This window comes from Brassica napus, chromosome C9 (genome assembly GCF_020379485.1).
Source record: "Brassica napus cultivar Da-Ae chromosome C9, Da-Ae, whole genome shotgun sequence".
NCBI lineage: Eukaryota > Viridiplantae > Streptophyta > Magnoliopsida > Brassicales > Brassicaceae > Brassica > Brassica napus.
The window spans coordinates 46,597,296-46,615,368 of NC_063452.1; the positions used below are offsets into that span (position 1 = coordinate 46,597,296).

Below are 18,073 nucleotides of genomic sequence, written 5' to 3' on the forward strand. Positions count from 1 at the left end.
GACCTTTTTTTCCTTGCGGTGTGCATTCAGATAGCAGTAGTGAAGTGCAAATATGAAGTAATATCAACCAAAATTAAGAAAAGTCTTTTAAAAGCAGAGATAATCACATGGGCCTCTCTTGAACATGGCAAACAACCAGCAGTTTTGCAAGACCCGAATTTCTTAACCATGTTTTCTACTTTCTTTTTTCCTTTTATTTAGTTTCACCTGATGAGAAGTTTGAATCACAGACTCTTGACATTTTAAAATTTATTATTTGTTTGTGTAATTGTGCAGAGGTTTCAATGAGACCGGCTTATCGTTCTTCCAAGAAAGTAAATGACTATGACAAGCTTGAAGATGAAGTGAAGAAGAATAGAAGGATGATAAGCTTGAAGGAGACACTGCTTTGAACAAGTTCTTCCGTGAGATATATTTGAATTCTGATGAGGATATGAGCAGTGGTAGAGCAAATCATTTGTGAGTATCTATCTATCTATATTCCTATTTAGTCTTTCTTTTCTCATGGAGATTACAATGTTTTTGGCATTTTGATTGACTCTTTTGTAGTTTTGCACAATGAACAGGTGGAATCTAATGGGACAGCGCTTTCAATAGACTGGAAAGATGTTGGTGCTAAGAAAATCGAGTGCACTCTTCATGATGATCTGGCGCTCAAGACATGAGAAATGTGATCTTATATGATGTGTGGGTTTTACCTTAATCTAGACAGAACTCGAAGCCTTGGTCTTAAGTCTTGTTTCTCTACTTTATGGACTTAAGGTACTTTGTATTTTCCATAACTCATATTGTTTATACGAAACACTGAAATTTTTAATCTAAACGTTCTAATGTATTCTTTGTTCATATGAACATAATATAAATATCAATATGTAACATCGAATCTTTCATATTAACCACATACATGTAACATAAGTATTATATAGTTGTAAATATGTAATTATTAATTTAATATTAATGTTAATGTCCGGGCGGTCCACCTAGTATCTTAAATATATACTCTTTGTCTTTTTTAACTAACCGTGGATTAATCAGTGCGTACTGGTCATTAAAGAAAGTCCCAAGTTACATTTTTAGAAAATGTAATAAGATGAAAATGGTATTTCATTCCTCACCATACTATCCTATGTTAGCTTCCTTAATCTATTAATCAGCCTGTTTTGTTTTGTTGTAATTTTTTTAATTAAAATCCTACAACATAAATCATCAGCGGCAATAAGGCACCATCACCATTCCGCGTTGTTCTAGGCTGTCAAAAGAAAAAATGTCATCCACCTCTTTTTGTATTATTTATGTATTTAATATTTTATAATATTATGTTTCTCTCTCTTCTCTCTCTCTCTCTCTCATATCTTCGTGGTACGCCATAGCTCGCCCCCGAAGTCGTTTTTCTTTTTCATCAGATCTCTTGGTTACTTGCAAAGAGAATCATGGAGCTCAACTTCCTCTCTAGAGCTCTGAGTTCTTTCATCCTTGTACTCACAATACTTGCATCCTTCTCATCTTCAAGTTTCATCTCAGGTACACCTTTTCTTGATTTTTTTCCCCCAAAAGATCTCTTCTTATTACGTTCTTGGTTACATCAGTCAACTTATCTTTCTCATTGCAGATGGTGTGTTCGAACCGCAGAATTTGGCTATTGGAAGAAACCTGCTTCAGACCAAGAAAGGCAAGTTCTTCTGAATCTCATAATCTCTCTCTTATCTGAATCTTTTACTCTTCTTTTAAGTATTGAGGGTCTTAGTAGCAGTTCCATTTTGGTTTGTTTCCCGATGTGTTATGGATCCGTATACTATACAGCTTTATGGATCCAGATGGAGCAAGTAACATTTCCTTCATCTTTATGGATCCGTATACTATACAGCTACACTGACCAAATCTTTATCTTGATTCTCGTTTCTTGCTTCTGGCTGCCTATTGTGTGATTGCGCTTATATGATGATCTTTAAACCTCAACAAAATGTTTATTGATCTTCAAAACTGTTTGCTTCTCGATCATGGCATTAATCTGAAACCATTTTACACACAAACTGCTAATTGCGAACCTGTAGTTAACTACTATTTTCCCATTGTGCTTCATGGGATATGCATCCCAATTTTGTAAGAGTAGTATGTTGTGTATTGACATGGTTCTCCTTTTTTTCCATGGCAACACAGCATGTCCTGTGAACTTTGAGTTTATGAACTACACAATTATAACAAGCCTATGCAAAGGTCCCAAATTCCCAGCCAAGGAATGCTGTGGCGCCTTCAAAGACTTCGCATGTCCCTACGCTGATGATCTCAGTGATTTAAGCAATGACTGTGCAACCACTATGTTCAGTTACATCAATCTCTATGGAAAATACCCGCCTGGACTGTTTGCAAACCAGTGCCAAGAAGGTAAAGAAGGTCTCGAATGCCCCGCTACGTCTCCCACCTCGGCAAGTGATGTAAACGCAGCCACCACCACCGCTGCTTCTTCTCGTCTTTGGCTGGCAGCTTCTGCAGCTTTTTTGGTGTTTGTCAAGTTGCTCTGAGGCTGAGAAAGCCTGATGTCCGTCATGTAACAACTTGACGAAGCTGAATGCGTCTGTATATCCACGAATTGTTTTACTTGTACTCTCTCATTCTTTCGATTTTTGGAGCGTCCAAAATTCTAAATCATAATACGTATGACTTTTGTGTATCATTGTCTCTTTCTCTATAAAGGCAACAACTTAAACATATTTATAACTGACTTTAGTAATTGTCATTTTCTATGGTTTGGATAATTACTATACATACGGACTTGTGTGATCAATAATAGATACCATCACTATACATATGGACTTGTGTAAAACTAATTGCAAGCAGCTGCAACCTGCCCATCTCTTACTGAAGGAATAGCACGGTCTTTGCAAAGCTAGAAGTAAAAAGAAAAACTAAGACATTCACCACATTAGTCTTGACTTGCGACGGAACTGCTTTCTTGTGATGCACCAAGAACCAGGAAAGGTGCTCAACTGCACATAGTAATTAGTCAAAATGCAGCTGTGTGAGGCTCACAAGGCGGAATACGTGTTCAATGTGGTCAATGCCAATGATTTCACCAACATGTCCCCAATGTGTATGTAAATATCAAATTTAGACAAATAGCACTTGAAAAATAATCAGTTGGCAGTAAAACTTCTACAAGAGATTGAGAAAGAAGCTGACGTCACCTAATAATACGCTAAATGAATATCAATAACAATATCGAACTTACGTTACTGATAAGTTTTCCCCCATGCCATGCTGTGTCCACTCCGCAAGGAGGGATTACTTTAACTCCATTGCATATAGATGATGAAGGAAGATAGTTTTGCAGTTCTTTCTCTAGCCTTTCTGTATACATCACACACACACACACACACACAAAAACCGCTTAAGCAAGTCATTCATGTATCTTTTAGATAAGAGTTTTTTTTTTTTTTTGACAAAATCTTTTAGATAAGAGTTTCGAAGATCTTTCAACATTTAACAAAACAATAAGCAATATGACTGTACCTGCAAGCCCTGGCAAACATGCGCTTCCTCCAGCCAATACTACAGTCTTGAACCAGCTACCATCGCCTGTAAGTTCTGCTGCATCACAGTGGTCCATACAGAGCGCGACTGCCTGTTGCAACCCCATTGCGCGCCTAGTTATGCAATGACAAAAATCAACCAAAGAAACTATTTTAAAATGGCAAACATTTGGAGATTCAGAAGAACAGAACTACGCCTGAGATGCATTCAGCTTAACACATTACAATGATGTAATTAAAAAGACTATAGGAATAATGTGGAAAACAGTGGAACTTACTAACAAATATACACTACAGTGGTAAGGTGATATGATTTCTAGTCCCAGAACTGGTTCAAATTCCATCTCTTGGAGAAACTTTCAGGTTATATCTTAACTACTGTAAGGTAATATGATGCAGCGCAACCTGTGATCGTTCCCGATCACAACTCCCCTTCCAATTAGGACTTTCCTTTTCTATCTTTATGTTAAGTTTACTTATTTTTATCTAAAGTGCTTTTATTTTAGGAATAGGAAATCCCGTAAGGATCGTGCCTTTTGAGCTTTATATAAACGAGGTATTCAACCTCTTGTAGGTTACAATTTGATTAATAAAGTTATTGAGTTTGGTTTTAAAGAGCTTTCGAGCACTGCGAAGAGTATTCGCGCCCTCTGTTACAGCTACCTTCAAACACAAGTTATCGATTTAGGGTTCTAATTCTTGAACCTGACGTTAATAGCTTCCGTCTCTCTATCAGTTGGTATCAGAATCAGTACGTTTCGGGATTTCGTCTATCGTTCTCAATGAATAAGAAAACGACAGAAGGAACATCTCAAGATATGAGTGATTTACGAGCACTAATTGTCGAGATGCAAACGGCTCTCGCCACCACCATTCAGACGTCGATGCAGACCTCAATTCAACAATTGGGCGAATCGTTGGCGACTCGCTTGGATACTATCAACACAACATTACTCAACCGGCTGGAACCTCAATACCAGCAACCGGGTATTGTTCCTCAACAACAACTTCCACCGCTTCACCAGCAACGCCAACGTCAACTTCCTCCGCAACAACAACCTCTTCGCCAACATCAACAACGGCTGCAACGCCAGGACCAACTTGGTAACGTACGCGACCTGGACATACACGCGAATGAGGAAGAAGAAGAAGATGACCGTCTTCGGCAAGTCTATCGAGACGATTTGCAACACCGAAGAAACTTCGATAATCGGTTGGAGAACGGTTTCAAAGTCGACATCCCAGAGTTTCATGGCGGCTTAAAAGGAGATGATCTCATTGATTGGATGGTTGCCGTTGAAGAGATCCTGGACTTTAAGCAATTCCCTCCCGAACGACGAGTCTCTCTCGTTGCCATGAGATTTCGCGGTCATGCGGCGACTTGGTGGAAACAGCTTAAAACAACCCGTTCACACACTGTAAAGGCTCCAATTCAGACCTGGGAAAAGCTCACAAAACACATGCGTCAAACCTTTTTGCGGCACAACTATGAGCGCACAATTTATAATAGACTACAAAATCTCCGGCAGGGAAGTCACAGCGTTGATGAATACGCATAAGAATTTTCCTTGTTACTAACCCGCACAGAGATACATGACAGTCAAATCTAATTGGTCTCTCGCTTTATTGGAGGTCTCCGACAACAGCTCCAAACAGCTATGGCTCAGTTTGATCCGACGACCGTGGGCGAGGCGCATAGGCGCGCTGCAACGTTTGAACAGCAGTCCCGTTCATCGAACTGGAACAATTCGTCTCGACCAAAACAACAGGACACAACAAGTAACACAGCACCGGCAAAAGATGCAACCGATGAGGGCAAAACACCTACACCGGAAGAGCAAACACTTCGCCGGTCAAACCGCCTCAACGCCCTCCGTTGTTATTCATGTGGGGAGCACGTACATCGACAGACGGCTTGTCCACACGCAACACACAGGGGTCTCATCGCAGAGGATCAACAGAATGACGAGGAAGCATACGATTCCCAAGAGGAAGACGAGGATGACAAAGACCTGCCTCTTCCGACGACGGGCGACGTGGGTCATATGCTGGTGCTACGCCGGTCATGCATCACTCCTCGTCGACATGATGAACAATGGCTTCACACTAATATCTTTCGTTCTACTTGCATGATTAATGGTCGCGTCTGCACCGTCGTTGTCGATTCAGGCAGTTGTCAGAATGTCATATCCGACGAGGCTGTCACAAAACTCGGCCTGGCCAGAGAAAAACACCCGTCACCTTATACACTGGGGTGGCTTAATGATAGCGCTACAGTTCGTATATCCGAACGAGCCCTCGTCTCCTTCTCCGTTGGACCTCACTACAAGGATCGGATTTACTGCGATATAGCTCCAATGGACATTAGCCACTTATTGTTGGGAAGGCCATGGGAGTTCGATCGCAAGGTAATGCATAGTGGAGCCGAAAACAATTACCAATTCATGTGGAACAATCACACAATCTTGCTTCTTCCGCCTAAAGAAACAGTGACTCCACTAACGTCCATCCCAAAAGTCCCATCTCCAGCTCATTTGCCATCAACAACCAAAGCAACATTGCTTTGCTCGTATAAGTCATTCAAATCCGAGCTCAAAGCCGAGGGAATGGCATTCGCGTTGCTACCATCTCCCATCACCAAGGTCTTCACGGGTCAAATACATGATGACATCAAGACAGTCCTAGACGAGTTTCAGGATGTATTCCCAGGCGACTTGCCGACATCCCTACCGCCATTGAGGAATATTCAACACCAGATCGACTTGGTTCCAGGAGCAACGCTTCTCAACCGACCTCATTACAGAATGAGTCCTGGCGAACACGAAGAACTTCGACGCCAAGTAGAAGATTTACTCCGTAAGGGCCATATTCGCGAGAGTCTCTCTCCATGTGCCGTCCCCGCTCTTCTCATACGAAAGAAAGACGGAACGTGGCGTATGTGTGTGGACAGTCGGGCCATTAACAAGATTACGGTACGCTACCGTTTTCCGATACCTCGACTCGACGATTTACTAGATCAAACTGGTAAAGCAATGATATTCTCAAAAATTGACCTGAAGAGTGGGTACCATCAGATACGAATCCGTCCGGGTGATGAATGGAAGACTGCTTTCAAAACCCGAGAAGGATTGTTCGAATGGCTCGTCATGCCTTTTGGTCTCTCTAATGCTCTCAGTACCTTCATGCGCATTATGAACCAAGCACTGCGTCCCTTTATTGGCAAGTTCGTTGTTGTATATTTTGACGACATCTTAATTTTCAGTACTTCGGTGGCCGATCATATCACTCATATATGAGACGTATTGCAAGTTCTACGAACTGAGCAACTCTTCGCGGCTAAGCACAAATGCGAGTTTGGAGTTCCTGAGCTTCTTTTCTTGGGTTATGTGGTGTCCGGACAGGGTTTGTCAATGGACCAGTCCATGATTGAAGCCGTTCGCTCCTGGCCAGTCCCGAAGACGATCACGGAAGTACGCAGCTTCCATGGCCTTGCGTCTTTCTACAGACGTTTTGTGACTCACTTTAGTAGTGTTATGGCGCCACTTACCAGCTGTATGAAGGCGGGGAAATTTCTTTCGACTCCGGAGGCGACTGAGGCGTTTGAATTGATCAAAAGAAAGCTTACAACAGCTCCCATTCTCGTCCTCCCTGATTTCACAGAAACCTTTGAGCTTCATACTGATGCGTCTAAACTCGGCATTGGCGCAGTACTCAGCCAACAAGGCCGCCCGATCGCTTACTTCAGCGAGAAGCTGGCCGGTGCTCGATCACGTTATAGCACTTATGACATAGAGTTTTATGCGATCATTCAAGCTATCAAACATTGGCGACATTATTTGGTCCATCGAGATTATGTGTTATTCACTGATCATGACGCTTTGCGTCATCTTGATAGCCAAGCTAAAGTCTCGTCACGTCATGCTTCGTGGATTTCTTTTCTACAACAGTTCACTTTCTCCATTCGACATCAATCGGGCAAAACCAACAAGGTGGCCGATGCTTTAAGCCGACGTTATACAGTTCTCACTGTCATGCGGACGTCCGTTACAGGTTTTCAATCTTTGTCGGATTTATATCCAACCGATGGCTTCTTTAGTCATCTGTGGGAGGAAGCTCAGGCCGGAGTCTTGACTGATTATACCATCCACGATGGTTTCCTGTTCAAGGGACCTCGCCTATGCATTCCAGACAGCAGCGTCCGTTTGAAAATTATTCAAGAGTTTCATAATGAAGGGCATGCGGGACGTGATCGTACGCTCCACCTTGCAACATCATCGTATTTCTGGCCGACAATGCGGCGTGATGTTATACGGTTCGTCTCTCATTGCCGCGTGTGCCAGCTCGCGAAGGGAAAGGCGTCTAATGCGGGGCTATATCTTCCTTTGCCAATTCCAACACAGCCCTAGACCCATGTTAGTATGGATTTCATTCTCGGCCTTCCGCGAACACAAAGGGGTTTCGATTCAATTTTTGTGGTGGTCGATAGATTTTCTAAGATGGCACACTTTTTGCCTTGCATGAAGACTTCTGATGCTGTCAATATTGCGCTGCTCTTCTTCCACGAGGTGTATAAGTTACACGGATTACCCTTGTCTATTGTCTCCGACCGGGACACTAGATTTTTAAGCCATTTTTGGAGATCCTTGTGGAAGTTGGTAGGCACTAGCTTGGATATGAGTACTGCATACCATCCACAAACAGATGGGCAGACGGAGGTGACTAATCGTTCACTTGGAAACTTACTTCGTTGTTTGGTCAGTGATAATATTAAGAGCTGGGATGTCAAGCTCAGTCAAGCGGAGTTTGCTCACAATCACGCCTTAAACCGGAGCTTGGGTTATTCTCCGTTTCAGGTCGTATACGGCATAGTGCCACGAGGTCCTCTTGATCTTGCGTTGTTACCCGACAAAACAAGGCTTCATGGCGAAGCCGTTGATTTTGTTACCGAGTTACAACAGGTCCACCGGTTGGCTCGTGATAATCTGTCTACAGCGGCTGCTCGATACAAGCGTGATGCTGATAAGAAGCGGCGAGAGTCGATCTTCGAACCGGGGGAGCTCGTATGGGTCTTCCTCACCAAGGACTGTCTTCCTGCGGGTGAGTATGTAATACCCCGTCTTAAAAAAAAAAAAAAAAAAAAAAAAAAAAAAAAAAACCTAATTTCGGTTTTCTGGAATTTCTCGGGGAAGCCGAAGGCTCGGGAAATTTGTATCCTCAAGATTAAGGTTAGTCTGGAGTCTATTAAAAATATTTATCTCATCAGAACGGGAGCGGAAAAATATTTGGGATTGATCGCGGGACGAAAATTCACCAGAAGGACCGAAATCGCGCAAATCGACTGAGAAGCTCGAGGTGGCTTGATCTAAGGGATCAGGACGTGGTATCAACCATTAAACCTGCTGAGTGTTAACACAAGAAGGAGGTGTAGACGTGCATGAAGCAGTTCCATGCAGCTCGACACACAGAAGCACGAGGTGTCACAGTACCTGCGATCTGCCCATGCGAACCGGCATGTAGAGGCCCGTGTGTCGCGATGCATGAACACCAGACATGCTGAAGGGCAAGTGGACGTGGAGGTGTCTTATGGCATGGCCAGGAGGCATGCAACAGGGCATGTGGACGCCCATGTGTCGCCACGCATGCGACTGGAAGCATGCGAGACGACACACATGCGATCGGGTGGCATGTTCTTATTGGCCGGCAACTTCTATATATACCCAGCCACCCTTCACCATTTTTACTCATCTCATTCCATAGAAACCAAAGCAAAACGTGGCTAGAGAGAGAGAGAGAGAGAGAGAGAGAGAGAAAGAAGTGAGGTGCTTTAGAAGTATATGCATTTCCAAAGACTGATAAACTGCCGGGAAGTTCCGAAAGACTGTCCAGAAGTGAAAGAAGGTTCTTTCCGAGTTCTGATCAGTCCAGACTAGTCCATTCAAGACATCAACGTTGGATTTTGGGATTTAGCATCACGGTACCAAGACGAAGATTTGGAGGGGAGAAAAGGGGCTTGGTCAACATCCGGAATCAAAGAGTCGAGCCACATCGCTTAATCATTGTGAGTCACGGTTAATTGTTTGTTAACGTGTTTTTAATGCAGGTTCCTGACATCGGAGACGGTTTCCGAGCTAGGATAACCGGACCGGTCTAGGTGTCAGTTTGTGGATCCGAGGCTTGAGACGATGTCTGGGCTAAGTGGATATCAAGACTAGTCTAAGCACCCGAATTATTGTGATTGTGTGATTATTATATGTTGTTATAGTGTGTACCTCGTGTTGGTACTGTTGTGTGAGAACCTCATGGTGGTTCTAGTAGTAGTTTGCAGGTCATTGCTTCCTTAAATGGTACCACTAAGCCGGTCGTGGTCCGGAAAGTGGTGGGCTCGGTTGAACTTGGCTTGATCACCAAGGCCGAGTGTCACACGTAGATGTGACAGCCCCCGGCGAGTCCGATAGAGGACCGGGGCACGGCGATTCCGATTGAGGACCGTGACCGGGCGATTTCCAAGCGTCTACATCTGTGTGGTGTAATAGTGAATGGATTGCCGGTGTCCCTTATGTGGAGGAAGAATGATTCTGTTGGGCCCTAGGAGTATATATATATATATATATGTTGTTTGATTGATGCGACACTCATAAAGAGTTTTTTGATTTAATATGGTTTAATGGTTTATTGCTTAAATCGGTCTTGCTTTATGATCTTGAATGTTGCTTGTTGAACTACCCGTCTTGGTTGTGTTTGGGGTTAGGTTTAGAATGACGGGTAGTTGTATATGCTAGATAGGGAAGCCTGGCTCACTGAGTGAAACTAGTTCACTTACTCCTCACATCCTTTTGCAGGTGACCAGTAGAAAGGACCATAGCGCTCGCAGAACTGTAGGAGCTGGTGTAGATTGGACATCTTTTGCTAAAGACTCGTTTTCAAGATATATAAATGTATGTTTTACTTTCGACTGCGTCCATGGACCATATGTATAATATTTTAGGCTTGTGAACTTCATGTTTTATATATATGGAATAAAGTATGTTTTATATTCGTGACGTGTTGAATCTGATATTAGGTTAGTCCAACCTAACACAACTCTATGATTTGGTACGGGTTGCAAAGCCTTAGGCCGAAGATTAGAGGAAACGAGTTTTGAATGGATATTCTGGGTTACAGAGTTATATTTGTGACTTGGAAAGTCTATTCTAAACCCGTTGTGACACTTTCGAACTTGGCAGAGGAAGGTTGTTCGGGCATGTTCTTGTTTGATTCTTGCCCGGCTGACTGACTGATGTCTAAAACGGTTTGGGGGTGTTACAGAGGTGGTATTAGAGCATGGTTTAGATTATGCGGTCAATCACGTACTTTCCATATTTTATCGAGCCAAATGTGTCGCAAAAGATGTATTAGGAAACCAGTAGAGTTCCGCTCTAATTAGTATTCTAAATAGGAATTCCCTGTTTGTGGATTGCAGATGGCAAGGAGGGGAAGGAGTGATGGGGGACAAGATTGGATGCTGGGTATAGACAGAGTCTCAAGAAGAAGAGGATTGGGATATGAATCCGAGGGAAGGGTGCACACACTGGCGCACACCAACCAAGGATCCAGTGAAGAAAACGTAAGAAGAAACAACAATCTGTTTGGACATGATCAAGAGATACCACCAGAAGAAAACTTTCCACCAAACCGTACTGTAAGGGGAAGACCAGAAACAGGTGATAGCGAGTCAAGTGTCCAAGGACCTAGACCAGTGAGGAGGAACAACCCGATTGAACCAGAAGTTCATGATCCACCACAACAAGGAGTAGGAATGGAGCACACTCTGAAGATGCTTCATGACGTGATAGCGAGGTCATTACAACAACCTCAGGTGCAACCTCAGCCACTCGTGCCACCACAACCTTCAGTTAGTACACCGATGTTACCGTTGATAACTGCCATGAAAAATATGAAGACACCACATTTTGAAGGAGGGACAGATCCACTTCAAGCCGATCAGTGGCTTCGAACAATGGAGAAAAACTTTGAGACCCTGACGTGTTCCGAAGAATCTAAGAAGAAGATGGCAGTGTATTACTTAGACAAAGACGAGGCAGAATGGTGGGAGAGTAGGGATCGCCAAGTAGGACATCTGGTCACCACTTGGGCGGCATTCAAACAAGAATTTGAACGCAAGTACTTCACTCCTGAATCTAAGCGAAGGCTTCAACGTCAGTTTGCAAACTTGGTACAAGGAGATAAGACGGTTAGAGAATATGAATCTGAATTTATGCGACTGCGACGACATGTGCTGCGAGGACAAGATGATGAAGAAACCATGATATCTAACTTTATGTTTGGTCTAAAACCAGAGTTAGAAAATAGACTGGCAGTCGGGAACTACGAGAGTCTCACCGAGCTAGTGGAAAAAGCTGTGAATGTGGAGATTGGATTGGAAGCTGAGAAGGCAGCAAGTAAGAAATTCAAGCATCATCAAGAAGGAAAGTATGGTGGAAACCAAAGATCTTTTAAGGGTAAAGATAAGGAAAAAGAATCGGGAGGGCCAAGTCGACGATCTCTATTCACAGGGAAATGCTTTAACTGTGGCAAGATAGGCCATAAGTCAAGTGAATGCTACGGAAAGAAACCTGGATCCTTTCAGTCAAACTCCTACAATCCTACATGTTTCACGTGTGGAAAGAAAGGGCACATCTCTACCCAGTGCAGCGTCAACCGTCCTATCCCAGCTACGCCAATCACTGTCCATCCTCCTCCAGCTCCACCTGCAATCGCACCAGCGCCAAAAAGGCAAGCTATATGAGGTAGAGTTTACGCTTTAGAACTAGAGGATACTAAACTTCCAGGCCCATCTAAGGGTCCCATCACAGGTATTTGGGTTCTTTAACCTTACTAGATTTATTTTGTGTCGTGTTATTGCTTGTGATGGATTGGTTACCTTCTATTGGATAATTTTTATGTTGTTGATATATATATTGATGTTGTGGCAGGAACTTTACATGTTGCGGGACGTCCCACACATGTATTGTTCGACTCGGGGGCAACACATAGCTTTGTGGCCCCTGAGGTAGCTGCCGAGTTTGTGGGTTCATTTGTGATTGACAGGATGGATGTGGCTGTGATGACTCCTGGAGACCAAACCCTCCAAGCAAAAGAATGCCTCAGAAGAGTTCCGTTAGTCATTTGCGAGAAGATGTTCTTGGCAGATTTGTTGGTGGTGCCCTTAAAAGGATATGAAGTTATCTTGGGCATGGATTGGTTATCAGGCTATCGGGCACAATTAGATTGTGGAAAAGGTCGTATTTCGTTCAAGGAGAACGGGTAACGGCAAATAGTGTTCTACGGGATCAGTCCAAGCAAGTCTGTGTCTTTAGTAGCTGCCTTGAGAGTGGAAGATTTGCTTAAGGATGGAGAAGCGTATCTGGTAACAGTAACTGCTAGTAAAGGACCCGCTAGCAATGGAGTTGAAATTACGGATATTACGGTAGTACACGAGTTTGAGGATGTGTTTGCGGCGTTAAAAGAGTTACCTCCACCTCGGAGTAACCCTTTCACAATTAACTTGGAACCTGGAGCTAAGCCGATAACAAAGGCTCCTTACCGCATGGCACCCGCAGAGTTAGCAGAGTTGAAGAAACAACTTGAAGATTTAATGGAGAAAGGTTTCATAAGACCTGGCTCTTCACCATGGGGAGCTCCGGTCTTATTTGTCAAGAAGAAGGATGGTAGTATGCGACTTTGCATTGATTATCGAGGAATCAACAATATCACCATCAAAGATAAGTATCCTCTTCCGAGGATAGACGAGTTGTTGGATCAGCTAAGGGGAGCAAGTTGGTTTTCGAAGATCGACTTGGCGTCAGGCTATCATCAGATTCCAATATCAGAAGGTGATGTCATGAAGACTGCGTTTAGAACTCGTTATGGACAATACGAGTTCGTAGTAATGCCTTTTGGACTTACTAACGCACCGGCGGCCTTCATGAGATTGATGAATGAAGTCTTCCACGATTATCTCGACAAGTTCGTGATAATCTTCATCGATGACATTTTAATATATTCCAAGACAGAGGTCGAGCACAAAGCACACTTGAAGCTAGTGTTGGAACGGTTAAGAAACCAGAAGCTGTATGCCAAGTTCAGCAAGTGTTCTTTCTGGAAAAGAGAGATCGGGTTCTTGGGGCACCGTGTGTTTGGAGAAGGAGTTTCCGTAGATTCGGAAAAGGTGAAAGCCATCGAGGAATGGCAAAGGCCATCAATGGTAACCGAGGTAAGAAGTTTCCTCGGGTTAGCCGGGTATTATCGAAAGTTCGTCAAGAACTTTTCTTCGATCGCTAAGCCCTTGACGAAGTTGACCGGAAAAGGAGTTCCGTTCATCTGGGGAAAAGAAACGGATGAAGCATTTCAGAGATTGAAGAAAGCTTTGACCACAACACCGGTATTGGCATTACCTGAACAAGGTAAACCTTACACTGTGTACGCAGATGCTTCTAGGGTTGGGTTGGGTTGTGTGTTGATGCAGGAAGGCAAAGTAATTGCTTATGCATCAAGGCAACTCAGGAAACATGAAGAGAACTACCCAACACACGATTTAGAAATGGCGGCAGTGGTGTTTGCGTTAAGGATTTGGAGATCTTACTTATATGGAGAAGTCGTGGAAGTATTCACAGATCATAAGAGTCTCAAGTACTTGTTCACACAGCCTGATTTGAACCTCCGACAAAGGCGATGGATGGAGTTTGTGGCGGATTACGACCTGAAGATTCAATATCATCCAGGCAAAGCTAATGTGGTCGCAGATGCACTAAGTCGTAGAAAGTTGGCTTCTGATGTTGGAAAGGAAGTGGAAGTGTTATCAAGTGAACTCAAGTTGATGACTTTATGGGCAATTGAAGGGGAGCCAAGTGAGCCTTTAGGCATGTGAGCCGTAAACCAGGCAGGTTTACTCGCACGGATCAGACAGGAGCAACAACGTGATGAAAAGTTAAAACGGATCATCGTAGAAGTTAAAAATCAAGAAGCTCCAAACGCAAGTGGCTATCATGTTGCAGCAGATGGTACATTATTACTTAATGGGAGGATATCAGTACCACAGGGAGAAGGGCTACGAGATGAGATTTTGAAGTCGGCGCATCACTCGTTACTCAGTATCCATCCCGGGAGTACGAAAATGTATCAAGATATCCGAAGGTATTATCATTGGCCAGGAATGAAGAAATCAGTGGCGCGATGGGTGGCTCAATGTCAAACTTGTCAACAAGTCAAAGTCGAGCATCAGATTCCAGGAGGATTGTTACAAAGCTTACCAGTACCTCAGTGGAAATGGGATTCCATATCCATGGATTTCATCACTGGGTTACCGCCGGCTCGAGGAAGATCAAATAATGCAATATGGGTGATTGTCGACAGACTGACGAAGGTGGCGCACTTGTTACCTATGAAGGAAACAGATAAGGTAGAAGTATTGGTAGAGATGTATGTGGATCAAATTGTGAAGTTGCATGGCGTGCCAACAGATATAGTCTCCGATTGAGATCCTAGATTCACCTCAAATTTTTGGAAGGCGTTACAAGAAGCAGTGGGAACTAAGTTATTCATAAGCACCGCGTATCATCTCGAGACGGACGGCCAAACCGAAAGAACCATTCGCACCATAGAGGATATGATGCGGATGTGTATATTGGATTGGGCGGGAAGCTGGGAAAAACATTTACCATTAATTGAGTTCTCCTACAACAACAGCTTTCATTCTAGCATAGGTATGGCACCATATGAGGCGCTTTATGGGAGGCCATGCAAAACACCTTTATGCTGGACCGAAGTTGGAGAAAGAAGAGAGTTTGGACCCGAAATTGTAGAAGAGACAATGAAAGAGTTGGGGATCATTCAAACCAATATGAAGAAAGCGCAGGATAGACAAAAGAAGTACGCCGATCAATCAAGGCGAGAAGTGGTGTTCAGTATTGGTGATTGGGTTTACCTAAAAGTGTCAGCTCAAAAAGGAAAGGACCGATTTGGGAAGGTCGGCAAACTAGCGGTAAGATTCATTGGGCCTTACCAGATTATACAACGAATCGGAGAGGTAGCTTATCGTCTCAACCTACCTGAAGAGATGCAAATACATCCGGTATTTCATGTATCAATGCTGCAGAAACATGTTCATAATCCCAGCGCTATTGAGACAGAGCAAATCGAAAAGCTGCAAACAAACCTCACTTATCCAGAGGGACCAATCCGAATAGGTGAACGTCGGATACGAAGATTGAAGAATCGAGAAATTCCTCAAGTCCAAGTTTTCTGGGGTAAGCGGAACCGTGTAGTTGTGACCTGGGAGGATGAATCAAGATTCAAAGCGTTGCATCCAGATTTCTTCCACGAAGATGTAGTGATGGAAGAAGGGGGATCACCGGATCCTTAGAGAATTCGGGGACGAATTCTAATAAGGGGAGGAGGATGTAATACCCCGTCTTAAAAAAAAAAAAAAAAAAAAACCATAATTTCGGTTTTTTGGAATTTCTCGGGGAAGCCGAAGGCTCGGGAAATTTGTATCCTCAAGATTAAGGTTAGTCTGGAGTCTATTAAACATATTTAGCTCATCAGAACGAGAACGGAAAAATATTTGGGATTGATCGCGGGACGGAAATTCACCAGAAGGACCGAAATCGCGCAAATCGACTGAGAAGCTCGAGGTGGCTTGATCTAAGGGATCAGGACGTGGTCTCAACCATTAAACCTGCTGAGTGTTAACACAAGAAGGAGGTGTAGACGTGCATGAAGCAGTTCCATGCAGCTCGACACACAGAAGCACGAGGTGTCGCAGTACCTGCGATCTGCCCATGCAAACCAACATGTAGAGGCCCGTGTGTCGCGATGCATGAACACCAGACATGCTGAAGGGCAAGTGGACGTGGAGGTGTCTTATGGCATGGCCAGGAGGCATGCAACAGGGCATGTGGACGCCAATGTGTCGCCACGCATGCGACTGGAAGCATGCGAGACGACACACATGCGATCGGGTGGCATGTTCTTATTGGCCAGCAACTTCTATATATACCCAGCCACCCTTCACCATTTTTACTCATCTCATTCCATAGAAACCAAAGCAAAACGTGGCTAGAGAGAGAGAGAGAGAAAGAAGTGAGGTGCTTTAGAAGTATAGACATTTCCAAAGACCGATAAACTGCCGGGAAGTTCCGAAAGACTGTCCAGAAGTGAAAGAAGGTTCTTTCCGAGTTCTGATCAGTCCAGACTAGTCCATTCAAGACATCAACGTTGGATTTTGGGATTTAGCATCACGGTACCAAGACGAAGATTTGGAGGGGAGAAAAGGGGTTTGGTCAACATCCGGAATCAAAGAGTCGAGCCACATCGCTTAATCATTGTGAGTCACGGTTAATTGTTTGTTAACGTATTTTTAATGCAGGTTCCTGACATTGGAGACGGTTTCCGAGCTAGGATAACCGGACCGGTCTAGGTGTCAGTTTGTGGATCTGAGGCTTGAGACGATGTCTGGGCTAAGTGGATAGCAAGACTAGTCTAAGCACCCGGATTATTGTGATTGTGTGATTATTATATGTTGTTATAGTGTGTACCTCGTGTTGGTACTGTTGTGTGAGAACCTCTTGGTGGTTCTAGTAGTAGTTTGCAGGTCATTGCTTCCTTAAATGGTACCACTAAGCCGGTCGTGGTCCGGAAAGTGGTGGGCTCGGTTGAACTTGGCTTGATCACCAAGGCCGAGTGTCACACGTAGATGTGACAGCCCCCGGCGAGTCCGATAGAGGACCGTGGCACGGCGATTCCGATTGAGGACCGTGACCGGGCGATTTCCAAGCGTCTACATCTGTGTGGTGTAATAGTGAAGGGATTGCCGGTGTCCCTTATGTGGAGGAAGAATGATTCTGTTGGGCCCTAGGAGTATATATATATGTTGTTTGATTGATGCGACACTCATAAAGAGTGTTTTGATTTAATATGGTTTAATGGTTTATTGCTTAAATCGGTCTTGCTTTATGATCTTGAATGTTGCTTGTTGAACTACCCGTCTTGGTTGTGTTTGGGGTTAGGTTTAGAATGACGGGTAGTTGTATATGCTACATAGGGAACCCTGGCTCACTGAGTGAAACTAGTTCACTCACTCCTCACATCCTTTTGCAGGTGACCAGTAGAAAGGACCATAGCGCTCGCAGAACTGTAGGAGCTAGTGTAGATTGGACATCTTTTGCTAAAGACTCGTTTTCAAGATATATAAATGTATGTTTTACTTTCGACTGCGTCCATGGACCATATGTATAATATTTTGGGCTTGTGAACTTCATGTTTTATATATATGGAATAAAGTATGTTTTATATTCGTGACGTGTTGAATCTGATATTAGGTTAGTCCAACCTAACACAACTCTATGATTTGGTACGGGTTGCAAAGCCTTAGGCCGAAGATTAGAGGAAACGAGTTTTGAATGGATATTCTGGGTTACAGAGTTATGTTTGTGACTTGGAAAGTCTATTCTAAACCCGTTGTGACACTTTCGGACTTGGCAGAGGAAGGTCGTTCGGGCATGTTCTTG

General features: G+C 43.7%; 1 protein-coding gene across 1 annotated transcript; it reads left to right on the forward strand.

The window, feature by feature from the left end:
• Positions 1-1,233: 1,233 nt before the first annotated feature.
• LOC106385070 (GPI-anchored protein LLG1-like) lies at positions 1,234-2,708 on the forward strand. Its single transcript, XM_013825024.3, has 3 exons — positions 1,234-1,521; positions 1,610-1,669; positions 2,158-2,708. Exons 1-3 carry the CDS (start codon positions 1,431-1,433, stop codon positions 2,517-2,519), a joined length of 513 nt encoding a protein of 170 aa, XP_013680478.1. The 5' UTR covers positions 1,234-1,430; the 3' UTR covers positions 2,520-2,708.
• The last annotated feature ends 15,365 nt before the right edge of the window (positions 2,709-18,073 follow it).

Coding starts and splice junctions, on each gene's coding strand:
- LOC106385070 (XM_013825024.3), top strand. CDS start 1,431: ATGGAGCTCAACTTCCTCTCTAGAGCTCTGAGTTCTTTCATCCTTGTA. Junction 1,522..1,609: donor ATCTTCAAGTTTCATCTCAG/GTACACCTTTTC, acceptor TTCTCATTGCAG/ATGGTGTGTTCGAACCGCAG. Junction 1,670..2,157: donor CCTGCTTCAGACCAAGAAAG/GCAAGTTCTTCT, acceptor ATGGCAACACAG/CATGTCCTGTGAACTTTGAG.